This window comes from Thalassophryne amazonica, chromosome 7 (assembly GCF_902500255.1).
Source record: "Thalassophryne amazonica chromosome 7, fThaAma1.1, whole genome shotgun sequence".
Taxonomy (NCBI): domain Eukaryota; kingdom Metazoa; phylum Chordata; class Actinopteri; order Batrachoidiformes; family Batrachoididae; genus Thalassophryne; species Thalassophryne amazonica.
Genome location: NC_047109.1, coordinates 9,219,799 through 9,237,053, shown reverse-complemented (window position 1 = coordinate 9,237,053; position 17,255 = coordinate 9,219,799). Strand labels below are relative to the sequence as shown.

General features: G+C 38.8%; 2 protein-coding genes across 2 annotated transcripts in view; both read left to right on the top strand.

Moving 5' to 3' along the window:
• Positions 1-11,398, top strand: part of LOC117513195 (xylose isomerase-like) — a 41,929-nt gene extending 30,531 nt beyond the window's left edge. Inside the window, 5 exon segments of the mRNA XM_034173492.1 lie at positions 662-788; positions 843-945; positions 10,567-10,749; positions 10,832-10,906; positions 11,002-11,398. Of these exon segments, the coding sequence (XP_034029383.1) occupies positions 662-788; positions 843-945; positions 10,567-10,749; positions 10,832-10,906; positions 11,002-11,085 (572 nt within the window). The 3' untranslated portion in view covers positions 11,086-11,398.
• A 1,967-nt stretch (positions 11,399-13,365) lies between these two features.
• sqlea (squalene epoxidase a) overlaps positions 13,366-17,255 on the top strand; it is a 48,863-nt gene continuing 44,973 nt past the window's right edge. The window contains exons 1-2 of the mRNA XM_034173491.1: positions 13,366-13,660; positions 14,502-14,760. Coding sequence (XP_034029382.1) covers positions 13,406-13,660; positions 14,502-14,760 — 514 coding nt within the window. The 5' untranslated portion in view covers positions 13,366-13,405. The remainder of the gene's footprint in view (positions 13,661-14,501; positions 14,761-17,255) is intronic.

Here is a 17,255-nt window from a genome sequence, read left to right as displayed (position 1 = left end):
CAAATGTCAACTTTGTCTGTGATTGAAGCCATACACACGCACACAGAGGCCACTTGGCTGATATAATATAGGTGGCGTTTCTGGGTTTGATTTAGTTGTTTGTGGTTTTTGCTGCTTGAGCCATTTCAATCACTTAATAGCTGTAAATGGTGGTTACCTGACTGGTAACCGGCAATGAGAGACTGATTTAAAGTGCTTTTAGGTCATTTAAATGGATTTTAATGGGATGACAGTTGTATTTGAACAGCTTATATACGATACGATACACTTTATTGTCCCCTCAGGGAAATTTGTCTTGGACTCATGCTAAGTGCCTTTACAAAAGGAAAACAAACAGATACAAGTAAAAACACAACCACATCCATAACAAATTAACATGACAGGAAGTCAGGAGAAACACCATAAGTATTGCACAATTCCAGTTTTAGACATTGTTTAGCAATTTGATGGACATGGGGACGAATGAATTTTTGAGTCTATTCAGTCTGCTCCGAGGGACTCAATACCTTCTCCCAGAGGGAAGGAGCTATATAAAGCTATATATATAAAGATATAAAGCTTAACATCAGTCGTAACTGGTAACGAGAGAGTTTTTATAACCGAGTCTGCAGTTAGTTGCAGGCTCTGTACATGTATTTTATGTTGTTGCATTCCGCTGCAGATGCTATGAGCGTGATCGGATTCCTGAAGCATTATGGTCTGGATGGTCACTTTAAGCTGAACATCGAGCCCAACCACACCACCTTGGCAGGACACTCCTATGAACATGACGTTGTCGTGGCATCAGCGTGAGAAACTTTTGCTTATATCACAAATGATGTCTTCAGATGTTTTCTTATTAGAGGCTGTATGTCTGGACCAGTTCCCCCCCAAAACCCATTCCAGGAGTCCAGACTGTTTTCTCTGAACAGTTTTATATCATCCACCATCATGCATTATTTTCTGGTAACACTTTAAAATCAGGTTACATTAATTAATGCAATGATCAGCAACTGACATGATAAACATTAATAAAGGATAACTAAACACATCAATACTTGAGTATTAGTTAATGCAGGAACAAGCATTAACATGAAGAACATAATAAAGCATTACTAAACACATTACGGTTTAACTGTTAGTTAATGCTTATTACTGCATTAATTAACATGAATGGTAATAAATGACTAAACACATTAGTTAATGCTTGTAAATGACTGGTAGTATTAGTCAAAATACTGAAAATTGTGCACATCACACAAAAAACTTCAGAAACAAGGTTTCAAAACCTAAATGAGAGTAGGCTACTCACTAGGTGTTCACAGGAAACAGTTATTTCTATATGTATTTATTTATTTTCATTGTTACATGGTTTTATCTTTTCTGTTGTGTTTTGTTTCATTAGGTTCTTTTTGTCTCTTCCTCTAAAATTGTATTATAACATTATTAGTCTATTACAACCCCTGGCAAAAATTATGGAATCACCGGCCTCGGAGAATGTTCATTTTGTTTGATTTTGTAGAAAAAAGCAGATCACAGACATGACACAAAACTAAAGTCATTTCAAATGGCAACTTTCTGGCTTTAAGAAACACTATAAGAAATCAAGAAAAAAAAATTGTGGCAGTCAGTAACGGTTACTTTTTTAGACCAAGCAGAGGGAAAAAAATATGGACTCACTCAATTCTGAGGAATAAATTATGGAATCACCCTGTAAATTTTCATTCCCAAAACTAACACCTGCATCAAATCAGATCTGCTCCGTTAGTCTGCATCTAAAAGGGAGTGATCACACCTTGGAGAGCTGTTGCACCAAATGGACTGACATGAATCATGGCTCCAACACGAGAGATGTCAATTGAAACAAAGGAGAGGATTATCAAACTCTTAAAAGAGGGTAAATCATCACGCAATGTTGCAAAAGATGTTGGTTGTTCACAGTCAGCTGTGTCTAAACTTTGGACCAAATACAAACAACATGGGAAGGTTGTTAAAGGCAAACATACTGGTAGACCAAGGAAGACATCAAAGCGTCAAGACAGAAAACTTAAAGCAATATGTCTCAAAAATCGAAAATGCACAGCAAAACGAATGGGAGGAAACTGGAGTCATCGTCTGTGACCGAACTGTAAGAAACCGCCTAAAGGAAATGGGATTTACATACAGAAAAGCTAAACAAAAGCCATCATTAACATCTAAACAGAAAAAAACAAGGTTACAATGGGCTAAGGAAAAGCAATCGTGGACTGTGGATGACTGGATGAAAGTCATATTCAGTGATGAATCTCGAATCTGCATTGGGCAAGGTGATGATGCTGGAACTTTTGTTTGGTGCCGTTCCAGTGAGATTTATAAAGATGACTGCCTGAAGAGAACATGTAAATTTCCACAGTCATTGATTATATGGGGCTGCATGTCAGGTAAAGGCACTGGGGAGATGGCTGTCATTACATCATCAATAAATGCACAAGTTTATGTTGATATTTTGGACACTTTTCTTATCCCATCAATTGAAAGGATGCTTGGGGATGATGAAATCATTTTTCAAGATGATAATGCATCTTGCCATAGAGCAAAAACTGTGAAAACATTCCTTGCAAAAAGACACATAGGGTCAATGTCATGGCCTGCAAATAGTCCGGATCTTAATCCAATTGAAAATCTTTGGTGGAAGTTGAAGAAAATGGTCCATGACAAGGCTCCAACCTGCAAAGCTGATCTGGCAACAGCAATCAGAGAAAGTTGGAGCCAGATTGATGAAGAGTACTGTTTGACACTCATTAAGGCCATGTCTCAGAGACTGCAAGCTGTTATAAAAGCCAGAGGTTGTGCAACAAAATACTAGTGATGTGTTGGAGAGTTCTTTTGTTTTTCATGATTCCATAATTTTTTCCTCAGAATTGAGTGATTCTATATTTTTTTTTCCTCTGCTTGGTCTAAAAAAGTAACCGTTACTGACTGCCACATTTTTTTCCCCCTGATTTCTTATAGTGTTTCTTACAGCCAGAAAGTTGCCATTTGAAATGACTTTAGTTTTGTGTCATGTCTGTGATCTGCTTTTTTTTCTACAAAATTAAACAACTGAATGAACATCCTCCAAGGCCGGTGATTCCATAATTTTTGCCAGGGGTTGTATTATTGCCTATTATGTAGACTGTTATTGTTGTTGCTATAATATATGAATAAAAATAAATTAAAAACATTACAATTTGACTCTTTTACAACAACGTACGCTGAGACATTAAACAGAAAACAAATCAACACAAACGTGCTGATGCGAACAGCTTAATGCTAACTTAACACTGAAAACACCATAGACATGCTAACGCATTAGCATCGGTCCCGTTTTTAAGTTATAAAATACATCTATCAACTGTTTCAGAAGACCATAACAGGTCGGTTTAACATAAAAATATTAAATATTACTCACAGACATATGACCTTCAGGGTTTTAGCGGGGAAAAATTAGGTTAAAGGGAAATAAAACAATCCATGAATCCATAGATTGAAGCACTGCTACAATTTGGGAATCACTGCTTTGATTGGTTCAAGGTTCAAAGCAAAGCTGCGCTGCAGAAAAGTTGATTACAGACCCGTTGCAGGTCTGTAATCAATGCAGAGAAATTATCATTTTCCTGACAAACAAGTGCGCAACTGCAGAAATGCCTACCCGACATACCTCATTACAAATCGGCCTGACTTCATTGCAGTCACTAGTAATCAGTGGTGTCTCTGGGTGAAAATGCGACTTTTTTTCGTGTGTGTGTGTGTTTTTCTTTTTGTAACGAGTAACGGCATGGCGCATAGAAAATGTATCGGAGTTGAAGTATGCAATTAAGGTCGGAAATGTAGTGAAGTAAAAGTGAAAGTAAGCTGAATTAAAAAAAACTCAAAGTACAAAGTCTCCCAAAACGTACTTAAGTACAGTAGTGAAGTATTTTTACTTCGTTACTATACAACGCTGCCAGCTACATATGTAGCTGATATGGCTACAGGAAGAGCAAACCTATTAATTTTCTGTACCAGCTTACAGGATCACAGGAAGGGGGTGGAGCCTATCCTAACAGTCATAGGGCATGAGGCGGGGCAGACCCTGGACAGAATGCCAGTCTGTCACAGGGCCACATATAGACAAACAAACACACTCACACCCACACAGATGGACAATTTAAAGTTTCCAATCCACCTCACCTGCGTGTCTTTGGATGTGGGAGGAAAGTAGAGCACCCAGAGAGAACCCACACAAACATGGGGAGAACAAGAAAACTCCACACACAGGTGGGAATCGATCCTATGACCTTCTTGCTGGTCATGCAATAGTGCTAACCACTGATTAGTGGTTAGCACCGTGCTGCCCGTACATTACATATAGCTTTTAAAAAAACACTCGAACAATGAACAACAAGCTGTTCAACAAATTTGTTGAACAGCTTTGAATCAAGCTTATTTTTCACATCGCAATACAGTACTGAAAGAGTCAGTTTTTTGGATATGCTGGTTATGAAAGCTAATGGTACTATCATTACTTCTTTATACAGGAAAGAGACTGATAGAAATACTTTGCTATTAGCTTCTAGTTTTCACCCTACATCGCTCAAAAAGGGTCTCCCCATTATCCAGTTTTACAGACTTAGGCGTATTTGCCATTCTGATGAAAATTTCATCAAACAAGGCAGGGGATATGAAAAAAAGATTCACAGAAAGGGGTTACCCATCCATTTGGGTTGAGAAGGCATATGATCTGGCTTTGAAGAAAACACGTTCAGAACTGTTAAAAAAGACTGTTAAACAGAAAAAGGAATTCTCTGTTACCTGCATTACACAGTATTCTCCTCACTCTGCTACCATCAAGGCTATTTTCAAAAAACACTGGCACATTCTGACATCTGATCCTGAGCTCTCTACAATTTTTTAGATACCCTCCCCTTTTTGTCAGTAGGAGGCATAGGAATCTTAGAGACTACCTTGTTTGTGCCAATGTTACCCCCAAAGTCATATCTGTTCAGAGTTTACTGGCACATACTCCAAATGGAAATTACCAGTGTGGGAATTGTGCACAATGTAATAATACTTATAAAACTACTTTTTTCCAGCACCCCCACAGCAGTTAAAAAAAAAAAAATCCATTCGGAATGTAATAACTTGTGCATCCACACATGTAATTTATCTCTTACGCTGTCCTTGTGGTTTAGCATATGTGGGCAAGACCATAAGACAATTAAAACAAAGAATAAGTGAACACAAAAGTTCAATCCGCAGAAACGACAGGAATTATCCAGTAGCCGTTCATTTCAATGATGCACATCATAATGTAAGCACCCTTCGTTTTTGTGGCATTGAACAGGTCTGTCCTCTCTTTAGAAGGGGAGAGCATGATAAACTTGTGAAAAAAAGAGAGGCTTACTGGATTGAAACATTACAAACTTAGGCACCTAAGGGACTTAATGATGAACTGATTCTAAATATCTTTCTATGACATTTTTGTATTATAGTCCTATGGCACATGCTCCATTTCCTCTGTCTAGTTTATTTATTGAGGCAGGTCTGTTGACAAGTGTGTATGTGTGTGTATATATATATGTATGTATGTACACTCAACAAAAATATAAACACAACACTTTTGGTTTTGCTCCCATTTTGTATGAGATAAATACTAATATAAAACTTTTTCCACATACACAATATCACCATTTCCCTCAAATATTGTTCACAAACCAGTCTAAATCTGTGATAGTGAGCACTTCTCCTTTGCTGAGATAATCCATCCCACCTCACAGGTGTGCCATACCAAGATGCTGATTAGACACCATGATTAGTGCACAGGTGTGCCTTAGACTGCCCACAATAAAAGGCCACTCTAAAAGGTGCAGTTTTATCACACAGCACAATGCCACAGATGTCGCAAGATTTGAGGGAGCGTGCAATTGGCATGCTGACAGCAGGAATGTCAACCAGAGCTGTTGCTCGTGTACTGAATGTTCATTTCTCTACCATAAGCCATCTCCAAAGGCGTTTCAGAGAATTTGGCAGTACATCCAACCAGCCTCACAACCGCAGACCACGTGTAACCACACCAGCCCAGGACCTCCACATCCAGCATGTTCACCTCCAAGATCGTCTGAGACCAGCCACTCGGACAGCTGCTGAAACAATCGGTTTGCATAACCAAAGAATTTCTGCACAAACTGTCAGAAACCGTCTCAGGGAAGCTCATCTGCATGCTCGTTGTCCTCATCGGGGTCTCAACCTGACTCCAGTTCGTCGTCGTAACCGACTTGAGTGGGCAAATGCTCACATTCGCTGGCGTTTGGCACGTCGGAGAGGTGTTCTCTTCACGGATGAATCCCGGTTCACACTGTTCAGGGCAGATGGCAGACAGCGTGTGTGGTGTTGTGTGGGTGAGCGGTTTTCTGATGTCAATGTTGTGGATCGAGTGGTCCATGGTGGCGGTCGGGTTATGGTATGGGCAGGCATCTGTTATGGACGAAGAACACAGGTGCATTTTATTGATGGCATTTTGAATGCACAGAGATACCGGGACGAGATCCTGAGGCCCATTGTTGTGCCATACATCCAAGAACATCACCTCATGTTGCAGCAGGATAATGCACGGCCCCATGTTGCAAGGATCTGTACACAATTCTTGGAAGCTGAAAATGTCCCAGTTCTTGCATGGCCAGCATACTCACCGGACATGTCACCCATTGAGCATGTTTGGGATGCTCTGGACCGGCGTATATGACAACGTGTACCAGTTCCTGCCAATATCCAGCAACTTCGCACAGCCATTGAAGAGGTGTGGACCAACATTCCACAGGCCACAATTGACAACCTGCGAACTCAACTCTATGCGAAGGAGATGTGTTGCACTGCATGAGGCAAATGGTGGTCACACCAGATACTGACTGGTATCCCCCCCCCAATAAAACAAAACTGCACCTTTCAGAGTGGCCTTTTATTGTGGACAGTCTAAGGCACACCTGTGCACTAATCATGGTGTCTAATCAGCATCTTGGTATGGCACACCTGTGAGGTGGGATGGATTATCTCAGCAAAGGAGAAGTGCTCACTATCACAGATTTAGACTGGTTTGTGAACAATATTTGAGGGAAATGGTGATATTGTGTATGTGGAAAACGTTTTAGATCTTTGAGTTCATCTCGGACAAAATGGGAGCAAAACCAAAAGTGTTGCGTTTATATTTTTGTTGAGTGTATGTATATATATGTACAGTAGTGTTCAGAATAATAGTAGTGCTATGTGACTAAAAAGATTAATCCAGGTTTTGAGTATATTTCTTATTGTTACATGGGAAACAAGGTACCAGTAGATTCAGTAGATTCTCACAAATCCAACAAGACCAAGCATTCATGATATGCACACTCTTAAGGCTATGAAATTGGGCTATTAGTAAAAAAAAAAAGTAGAAAAGGGGGTGTTCACAATAATAGTAGTATCTGCTGTTGACGCTACAAACTCAAAACTATTATGTTCAAACTGCTTTTTTTTTAGCAATCCCGTGAATCACTAAACTAGTATTTAGTTGTATAACCACAGTTTTTCATGATTTCTTCACATCTGCGAGGCATTATTTTTGTTGGTTTGGAACCAAGATTTTGCTGGTTTACTAGTGTGCTTGGGGTCATTGTCTTGTTGAAACACCCATTTCAAGGGCAGCATAAGGCAACATGACCTCTTTAAGTATTTTGACATATCCAAACTGATCCATGATACCTGGTATGTGATATATAGGCCCAACACCATAGTAGGAGAAACATGCCCATATCATGATGCTTGCACCACCATGCTTCACTGTTCAGAGTTTGGGGGTCGTCTTACAAACTGTCTGAGGCCCTTGGACCCAAAAAGAACAATTTTACTCTCATCAGTCCACAAAATATTCCTCCATTTCTCTTTAGGCCAGTTGATGTGTTCTTTGGCAAATTGTAACCACTTCTGCACATGTCTTTTATTTAACAGAGGGACGTTGCGGGGGATTCTTGCAAATAAATTAGCTTCACACGGGCGTTTTCTAACTGTCACAGCACTTACAGGTAACTCCAGACTGTCTGTGATCATCCTGGAGCTGATCCTAGAGCTGATGGGTGAGCCTTTGCCATTCTGGTTATTTTTCTATCCATTTTGATGGTTGTTTTCCATTTTCTTCCACGCGACTTTTTTTTTTTTTTGTCCATTTTAAAGCATTGGAGATCATTGTAGATAAACAGCCTATAATTTTTTGCACCTGCGTATAAGTTTTCCCCTCTCCAATCAACTTTTTAATCAGAATACGATGTTCTTCTGAACAATGTCTTGAATGTCCCATTTTCCTCAGGCTTTCAAAGAGAACAGCATGTTCAACAGGTGCTGGCTTCATCCTTAAATAGGGGACACCTGATTCACACCTGTTTGTTCCACAAAATTGACGAACTCACTGACTGAATGCCACACTACTATTATTGTGAACACCCCCTTTTCTACTTTTTTTTTTACTAATAGCCCAATTTCATAGCCTTAAGAGTGTACATATCATGAATGCTTGGTCTTGTTGGATTTGTGAGAATCTACTGAATCTACTGGTACCTTGTTTCCCATGCAACAATAAGAAATATACTCAAAACCTGGATTAATCTTTTTAGTCACATAGCACTACTATTCTGAACACTACTATATATATATGTGTGTGTGTGTGTTGAGCTGTCTTATATATCCATGTCTTTTATGTATGTAATACGTTTCCTTGTGGTATATAGGTATATATCTATTTTGTATACATTATTGTATGAGTTTTATGGATGTGTATATTCAAAGGTTATGTTTTTTCTATGACAACATCCTGTGACGTAACCAGCCACACCCTATTTAAGATGGCTTTTCATCCCTATCTGGATCCCAGAAACCGAATTTAATAAAATGCAAAAAATTTCTACATTTATATGGCAAAAAAGAAAGGCTAGACTCAAATTCTCTTTACTGTGCAGCAGTAAAGCTTGTGGAGGTCTTAATTTACCAAATTTGAAGTTATATTACTGGGCAGCACAACTAAATGGAGCAATGGAATGGTTAAAACAAAACAAAGAAACGCAATGGCTGACATTAAAACAAAGTTATTGTCCCAAAATCCCATTACAATCCTTAATATTCTGCTCAAACGAGGTATGGAACAAATTTAAAATCTCAAATAACTACATGAAGTGCACTCACAGAGTTTTAAATACTGTCAGGAAAAAGATTAAAGCCCCCCAGTCAATATCCAGAGCCATGAAAGTTACAGACATTTTAGATTTCATACCAGGGCAACAAGATCAGAAGTTCAAAAATTGGGTATAAAATAATCATTTAATTTTCACTAATGATTTATTTAAAGGGGAGATACTAGGATCATTTAGTCAATGTCAGGAAAAATATGGCTTAACATCAATAGATTTTTATAGATTCTTGCAATTGAGAAGCTATTTAATGTCCCATAAAGAATGGTCACTTCTTAATAAACAACCTGCAGATTTGGAAATGCTATTCATTAATACACAGGGGAGTAAGGAAGAAAAAGGAAAAAAGGAAGGAGAGGAGAGAAGGAAGGAAAAGGGAGAGAAAGAAAGAGAAAAGAAAAGGAGATAAAGGGGGTTATCACAGGCTAAGGGCGCTAATGGAGAATACTTGGAGGTGTTAATATTTATTTATTTTATTTTATTTTTTTATTATATATCGTCTCTCGTTTTTTCTTTGCAAGGAAATGGCGGAACGACTGGAACAGCGTGACTGCATCAAATTTTGCCAGAAATTGGGCGTTAGCCAGGTGGAAACCTTTCGGATTATTCAGATGGCTTTTGGTGACAATCCTATGGGCATCACACAGATTAAGGAGCGGTGCAACCGGTTTAAAGACGTCCGCACAACGGTGGAGAGCATGCCGCGCTCCGGGCGGCCATCAACATGCTGAAATGACCGGATCATTTCCAAAGTGAATGCTGTGGTGATGCGGGACCGTCGTGTGACTATCTGAGAAATTGTGGAAGAGCTGGACATCAGCACTTTTTCGGCACATTCCACTGTGACAGAAGATTTTGCCATGAAAAGAGTGGCAGTGAAATTCATGCCAGTGGCTTTGGCACGAAGCTGATGGCGCAGCAAAAGCGCCTCCGTGTTGAAGCCTCACAGGACATGTTGTGACATGCCCACCTCTTCCACAATTTCTCGGATAGTCACACGACTGAAAAGCCACCAAAAGCCGTCTGAATCTCCCTCAGCCCCAACCAGTCCCAGCAGAAGACTGCCCCTCGCTGAGCCTGGTTCTGCTGGAGGTTTCTTCCTGTTAAAAGGGAGTTTTTCCTTCCCACTGTTGCCAAGTGCTTGCTCACAGGGGGTCGTTTTGACCGTTGGGGTTTTTCCGTAATTATTGTATGGCTTTGCCTTACAATATAAAGCGCCTTGGGGCAACTGTTTGTTGTGATTTGGCGCTATATAAATAAAATTGATTTGATTTAACAGACCTCGTATATGTTTTAAGTATTAATAATATGAATGAACACATTTGATCAGGAGCCCAGATTGTTTTTTGTGAATAATTTAGTGTCTGATCTTCTGCAGACAGTGATTGAACAAGGAGGCCTGCAGCCAGGCGGTCTGAACTTTGACGCCAAAGTCCGCAGAGAGTCGACAGACCTGGATGACCTGTTCATCGCTCACATTGGCGCCATGGACACCTTTGCACGAGGACTTAGGAATGCTGTGCGCATCATTGAGGACGGGCTAATGTCCAGTATGGTGAAGGTGTGCAACTCCTCAACATTCAGGGTTTAATTGCACTTAAATTGTTAGTAGTAATATGTTTATTTGTGTGTCATTTAAACAGGAGAGATACTCGAGTTTCAGGTGTGACACTGGACAGAAGGTGGAGGATGGCACGGCCACCTTAGAGGAGCTGAAGGTAAGATGGAATAAAAAATGAGAAGGAACCATTCAGACAGTTTGACTGTTTCTCAGTCAAATAATTAGCAAAATGTTGTGTTTTGTGTATTTCAGGAATTTATTAAGCAGCACGGCGAGCCAAAAGTGACATCAGGGAAGCAAGAAAAATATGAATCCATCTTTAGTCACTACATATAATGATAAAAGTTATGTCTTTATTCATCTGCACATGATGGCTAACCTTTGACCTTAAATTGTTTTGTATTAGAGCTGCAGATACAATAATTGTCACTAACGTGAGGTAAATAAATATGTGTGTGCACGGAAGCTGATGTGAAGGAAAGACATCTGTGAAATGTAACATTGGAAATATGTGAAATAATACTGTTTTAAATACTGTCTTTCAGAATTTAATGTTGCTAATAACTAATTTTCACTGTGAAAATTTAGACTTTGTAATAAAACAAGTTTTCACAATGACATTGATTAATCAAATAAATGATCGTCTTCATTTTCTACACATTTTAACAACTTTACAGACTGAACAGGTTTCTTCCTGTTAAAAGGGAGTTTTTCCTTCCCACTGTTGCCAAGTGCTTGCTCACAGGGGGTCGTTTTGACCGTTGGGGTTTTACATAATTATTGTATGGCCTTGCCTTACAATATAAAGCGCCTTGGGGCAACTGTTTGTTGTGATTTGGCGCTATATAAAAAAAAATTGATTGATTGATTGAACAGAAGACAGCGCCCCCCCAGAGGACAAAAGGTGATTTTTCTAATGCAGTGATTGAAGTCCATCCCCTCCAGTTTAATGCAATAACTCAAAAACTGTAAATGTTCTCATCTTATAACTCACGATATTATAACAGTATATAATGTGGACAAATGCTTTGAAATCCAGTGAAATGTGATGCACCACATCAATAACAAAAAAGAGCAATTTTGTTTCGCCAATGCAGTATCCCATAGATGTGTCTGCCATCTACTGGTTGGCTAGTGGATGCTGGTTGATGATGGATTAGGAGCAGGTGTGGTTATGTGTGGCCTTGTGACCAGCGGATCCTTGGTTCAAATCTCCATCTGACCAGATAATCACTAAGGGCCCCTGGGCAAGGTCCTTAATCCTCAAGTTGCTCCCTCTAGTTGCTCCTGCAAAAAGGATTTCTTGCAGGAATTGAGCCATCAAAGGGGAAAAAAATGAGAGAGGGGGTTCCATGAGGTACGAAGTGAATGGGGTCTGTGAGAAAAAGTGTGTGAATGTAAATGGACTGTATTTATATAGCACTTTTCCATCTGCATCAGATGCTCAAAGTGCTTTACAAATCCTCACATTCACCCCGATGTGAGGGTGCTGCCATACAAGGTACTCAGTACACACCAGGAGCAATAGGGGATTAAAGACCTTGCCCAAGGGCCCTTAGTGATTTTCCAGTCAGGTTGGGATTTGAACTGAGGATCTTCTGGTCTCAAGCCCAACATTAACCACTAGACCATCACCTCCCTGAATGTCCATACACAAAAGTACAAAATCAGATAAATAAACTGATATTTTCTGATTGTTTAAAAGCAGTTACATTCTAAAACTCAAATATATGGTTACAAGTCTACAGAGCCCTGCAGGAGGGATTCAGTATGAATGAAACAGACACTTCTCTCTCTCTCTCTCTCTCTCTCTCTCTCTCTCTCTCTCTCTCTCTCTCTCTCTCTCTCTCTCTCTCTCTATATATATATATATATATATGCCTGCTTTTGAAGTTGTATGTCGTTTGAAATGAGCTTGTCTGTTTCTTTCATTTGCAAAGTCTGTCTGATGACCACCAAGACCAGTGCTACTTTCTAGGATTTTATGGAGGAATATTTTATCCACAATCATGTTTGTAATTTGCTTGTTGACTGTAAGCACTTACATGGAGTTAAATACAATAACATATTCTTTGGATGTCATCAGATTTTAGACCCCCCCCCCCCCCCCAAAAAAAAAAAACCATAGTGTGATTTTTTTTTTTTTTTTTTTTAGCACTTTGATTTGAATATGTGATTCCTTACTAAAATGTTGTCTTGCATGTTAAGAAATTATTTTACATCACTTTGGTAAAGAGATCAGTGAAAGTATGATTTTTAATTTGCGTTTATACTTGTGTTTATCTCCATGATTCCAAAATATGGCTCGATGGTGTGAAAAGATCACACAGCACCTTTTCACTGACATCACATCATACTACCATGCTGCCAACCGGTCATCCAATCAGCGGCCACAGGCCGCCAGAGTGCGAATATATTTGACCAATCGGCGCTTAGTGCGAGCTCTGCTCACTCGGACCTCACTGTTGATTGGGTGTTTGAGCTTCAGAGGTGGGAGAAAGTTAAAGTCAGTCGTTTTCATAATTAACATCTTTGACTGCAGGAGGTAAATTTTACTTTTCAGATATTTTTTTTTGTAGCAAAAGAGAAATTATTTTTTTAAAAAGGAAGGAATCACTACATAAAAGGAAATATACACAGTTTAACTTTTTTAAATATGTGGATATTTCTGGGAATAGCGAGCTTAACTTATCTTTATAAAAAGTCGGAGATTTTTTCTTACCTTCGCAAAGAATTGGTCATGGCTGCTGTTTTAATTATTGCAGTCAGTCTGCTGTTGTCATATTTCTCTTATTTTCACCGTGACAAGTTCAAAATGTTCCAGGTGTCTAGTTTATCTTTAGGTCCGTCGTTTTTACCTTTTTTAAACGAAAGTTCGGCACTGAGGCGCCACAGAGCACAGAACACAAAGGTAAGACCACAAACATTCTTCTTTTTAAGTGCTTCATACTTTGATGATATTGTTTTTCGCTCTTTTTGTTTAGTTTTGGCATCGGATTGTTTTATATTTTTTTTATTTATGTATTTGTTTATTTACATGTGTGTGTGTGGGGGGGGGGTCTCTTGCCCCTTCAAACTATTTTTTATTTCATGGCTTCATGAAGCTATATTATTATTATTATTATTATTATTATTATTTGAAGGGTGGGTGGCTCATTATGCATTTTTAATCTATTTGTAAATTTTATTCTTTTTTTTTTTTTTTTTTTTTTTTTTTTTTTTTGCTTCATAAATTTTTGTAGGGGTCGGTGGGCTACTATTTTTCTGCGTGGGGGTTGTGCTTTATTTTATTCATTTATTTTTGCTCCATAATTATATTTCTGGCAGGATAATTAGTATTTTTTTTTATCTTTTTTTTCTCCTATCAGTCAATGTGTGAGAAGCAGGTAGAATACATTGAATTAATTTTAATTAAATTTTAAGTAATTTTTAAATTTAATTTGTATTAATGTAAGGATATAACTTGTCATTATACAATTAGCCTGATTTGAAAGTCTTTCATCACAGTCAAAGGAATCATTAAATTTATTATTATTATTATTTTTTTTTTATCATTTTTGTCTGTCAGCTCATCAGTGTACAAACGTTTTGGATGTATTATCTTTTCTCACAAACACATCACAGTAATGAATAATCATCTTTCAAAAATAAGTGCTATAAAGTCTTTTAGGCAGGGACATGGGAGTTATTTCAGTTTTGCATTGATTATGGTGATGTCGATCTCTATCTCATTATTTTATTACCCTCTCCAGAAGCGTTGGGCTATAAAAACGTCAGAAACAGACTCCTCTCTTTCTGAAGGAGCCTCAGCCTGTGAGTCCTCTGTGGTCCCAGAGCCTGATGTGCTTATAGTCGGGGCCGGGGTCCTGGGCTCTGCGATGGCAGCTGTGCTGGCCCGGGATGGGAGGACTGTGATCGTGGTGGAGCGGGACCTGAAGGAGCCGGACAGGATAGTTGGGGAGCTGCTGCAGCCTGGAGGCTACAGGGCCCTGAGAGAGCTGGAGCTGGAGGGTCAGTATCTGCTGCACAAAGGCTTAAAATACCTCCATAGGTTCACAGTCTGTGAGACTGTTGAGTCACACAGGACAGCATGGCTTGATATACATTCGCTGTTTGCTTTGGGGACATTTACCTTTTTATCCCCCTGGTATGAAATATGGGGGGATACAGTGGTCAGCATGTCTGTCTGCCCGTCCGTAGGTCCGTTTTCACCTCCTCACGCAATATCTCAAGAACCAGTTGACCTGTTTCACTCATTTAGCATAAGTGTACACTTGGGTGATTCCTCCAACGCCAGTCCATTACAGTGAGCTTGGGGTCAATTTCAAGGTCATAGTGAGATATTCAAGATATTGTCATTGCCACCCTTGTTAGAGTGATATCTCAAGAACCACATGACCAGTTTCATTCATATTTAGCATAAGGGTGTACGTGGGTGATCCCTCGACACTTTGTATTACTGTGTAAAACAGAGAAAAATACTGGTTGCTCTGGTTATCTCAATAAAGCAGAAAAACAAAGGCCTTTATTTTAATGGCCAAGCCAACATGTTTCGACCATACGCCCAGTCTTCCTCAGGGCTTACATAAAAAAGTATAGACAAACAAACTTGACTTTAAAAAGAAATAAAAAACTTGGCACACCCACAGCGCAAAAATAATCAGACAAAGGTGTGGGAAGCAGGCGGGACAACAGAGAACTAACCCGCTTCCAGAGAGAAAGGTGACTCCACCTTCTGTAATCATTCCCCCTTCAGTGTGCAGTTTACAGAAAACAGGACAAATCAAAATTCTCATTTAGTCCAGGATAGACACATGCTTTTAACTTGTGAATCCAAAAGGCCTCTTAGTGATTTAGTTTAAAATGTCTGTCTCCTCCTCTTGTAAGCGGTTTGATATGTTCAATAGCCTCAATTCGGAGGAGAGAGTCATTGGCATTATGATGCGTATTAAAATGCCTTGCCATTGGATAGTCCTGGTTATTGACTCTAATTGCATATTTATGTTCTGCAAGGCAATCTCTTAAAAGTCTCTTAGTTCGGGCAACATAGGAAAAAAACCTACTGGACAAGGACAAAACAGTCGATAGACAACATAAGTAGTATTACAGTTAAGTCCAATTGTTTATATGACCTATTGTTGTGAACATCCATAAAGGTCTTTGTTGACTAACGTTGGTACAATGGGGACAACACAGACGTTCTGGTTGCTTCTTTAGCCATGTAGTTTTTGAATCTGGTAGGAGATGAGAATGTATTCATTTGTCCCTCAGGTTTGGTGCATATCTAAAAGAAAAAAGAGGTGGTTCCGGAAACACTAACTCAGGATCACTTTTGAATATTGACCAGTTATCTTTGACAACATTTTGATTTTCTCTGAACAAACACTGTAAGTAGTGACAAACATGGGGCGAGACATATCATTGATCTATGATTTTTATTTTTAGTCAGTAATGTGGCCTGATTCAGAGACTGAGCTCTGTCACATTCTTTTTTTAATCAGTGTTGGTTTATAAGCCCTGTCCAAAAATCTACTGGACATGGCCTCAGCCTGTTCAGAAAACTCATCATCATCATGGCAAATATGGTGTAAACATTGAAATTGACTGTAAGGGATATTTATTTTAAGGTGATGAGGGTGGAAAGAATCTGCTCTTAGAATAGTACTACATGATGTAGTTTTTTTTGTAGAGAGTACTATGTAATTCATTGTCTCCACCTTTTAAAGTTTAACAAGTCCAAAAAATTAATATTACTCTGAATATTCAATTGATAATTTAATATTGGTGTTAATAGAATTTAAATATTGATGAAAATCCAGTAGGTCCTCCAACTTACCATCAAAAATCAACAAGATGTCATCAATATAGAGACCATACCAGGTGATATAATGATAATATGGATTAACTGGATTCAAGACAAAGCCCTTCTCCCATAAACTCAGAAATAAACGTGCATAATTCGGAGAAAAACAGGAACTCATAGGGACGCCAATCTTTTGAAGATACAATTCATCCATAAAAATAAAAATATTATTATGAATAACCCAGTCTGTAAGTCTAAGCAATAAATCACAGCAATTTTTCAGAATGTCACTCACAGTGAGAAAACTTCTTAGAGTCCTTCTTGATGTTCAATATTAGTTTACAAACTTTCAACATCCATTGTCACAAGAAAATGATCCTTAATATCTGTCAGTGTTGTGATTCTATTCGATACATCTGTAGTGTCCTCAGTGAATGATGGAAATTTTCTTACCAAAGGCTTTATGAATATATTTATGATATAAAATATCAATATATTTGGTAGCAGGCTCAGTAAGTGTGCAGATATAATAGGACATCCAGGAGGATTGTCCTTTGGTTCTTTATGCACCTGTGCTGGCAGCCTTTTATTTGTTGCCATAGGTGCATAAAGAACCAGGAGCTTTAACCTGTGTAAATGCAATAAGGAACAGAAGATGCACATTCCATTGACCAGAAATGATGACATTTAATCTTACACCGAC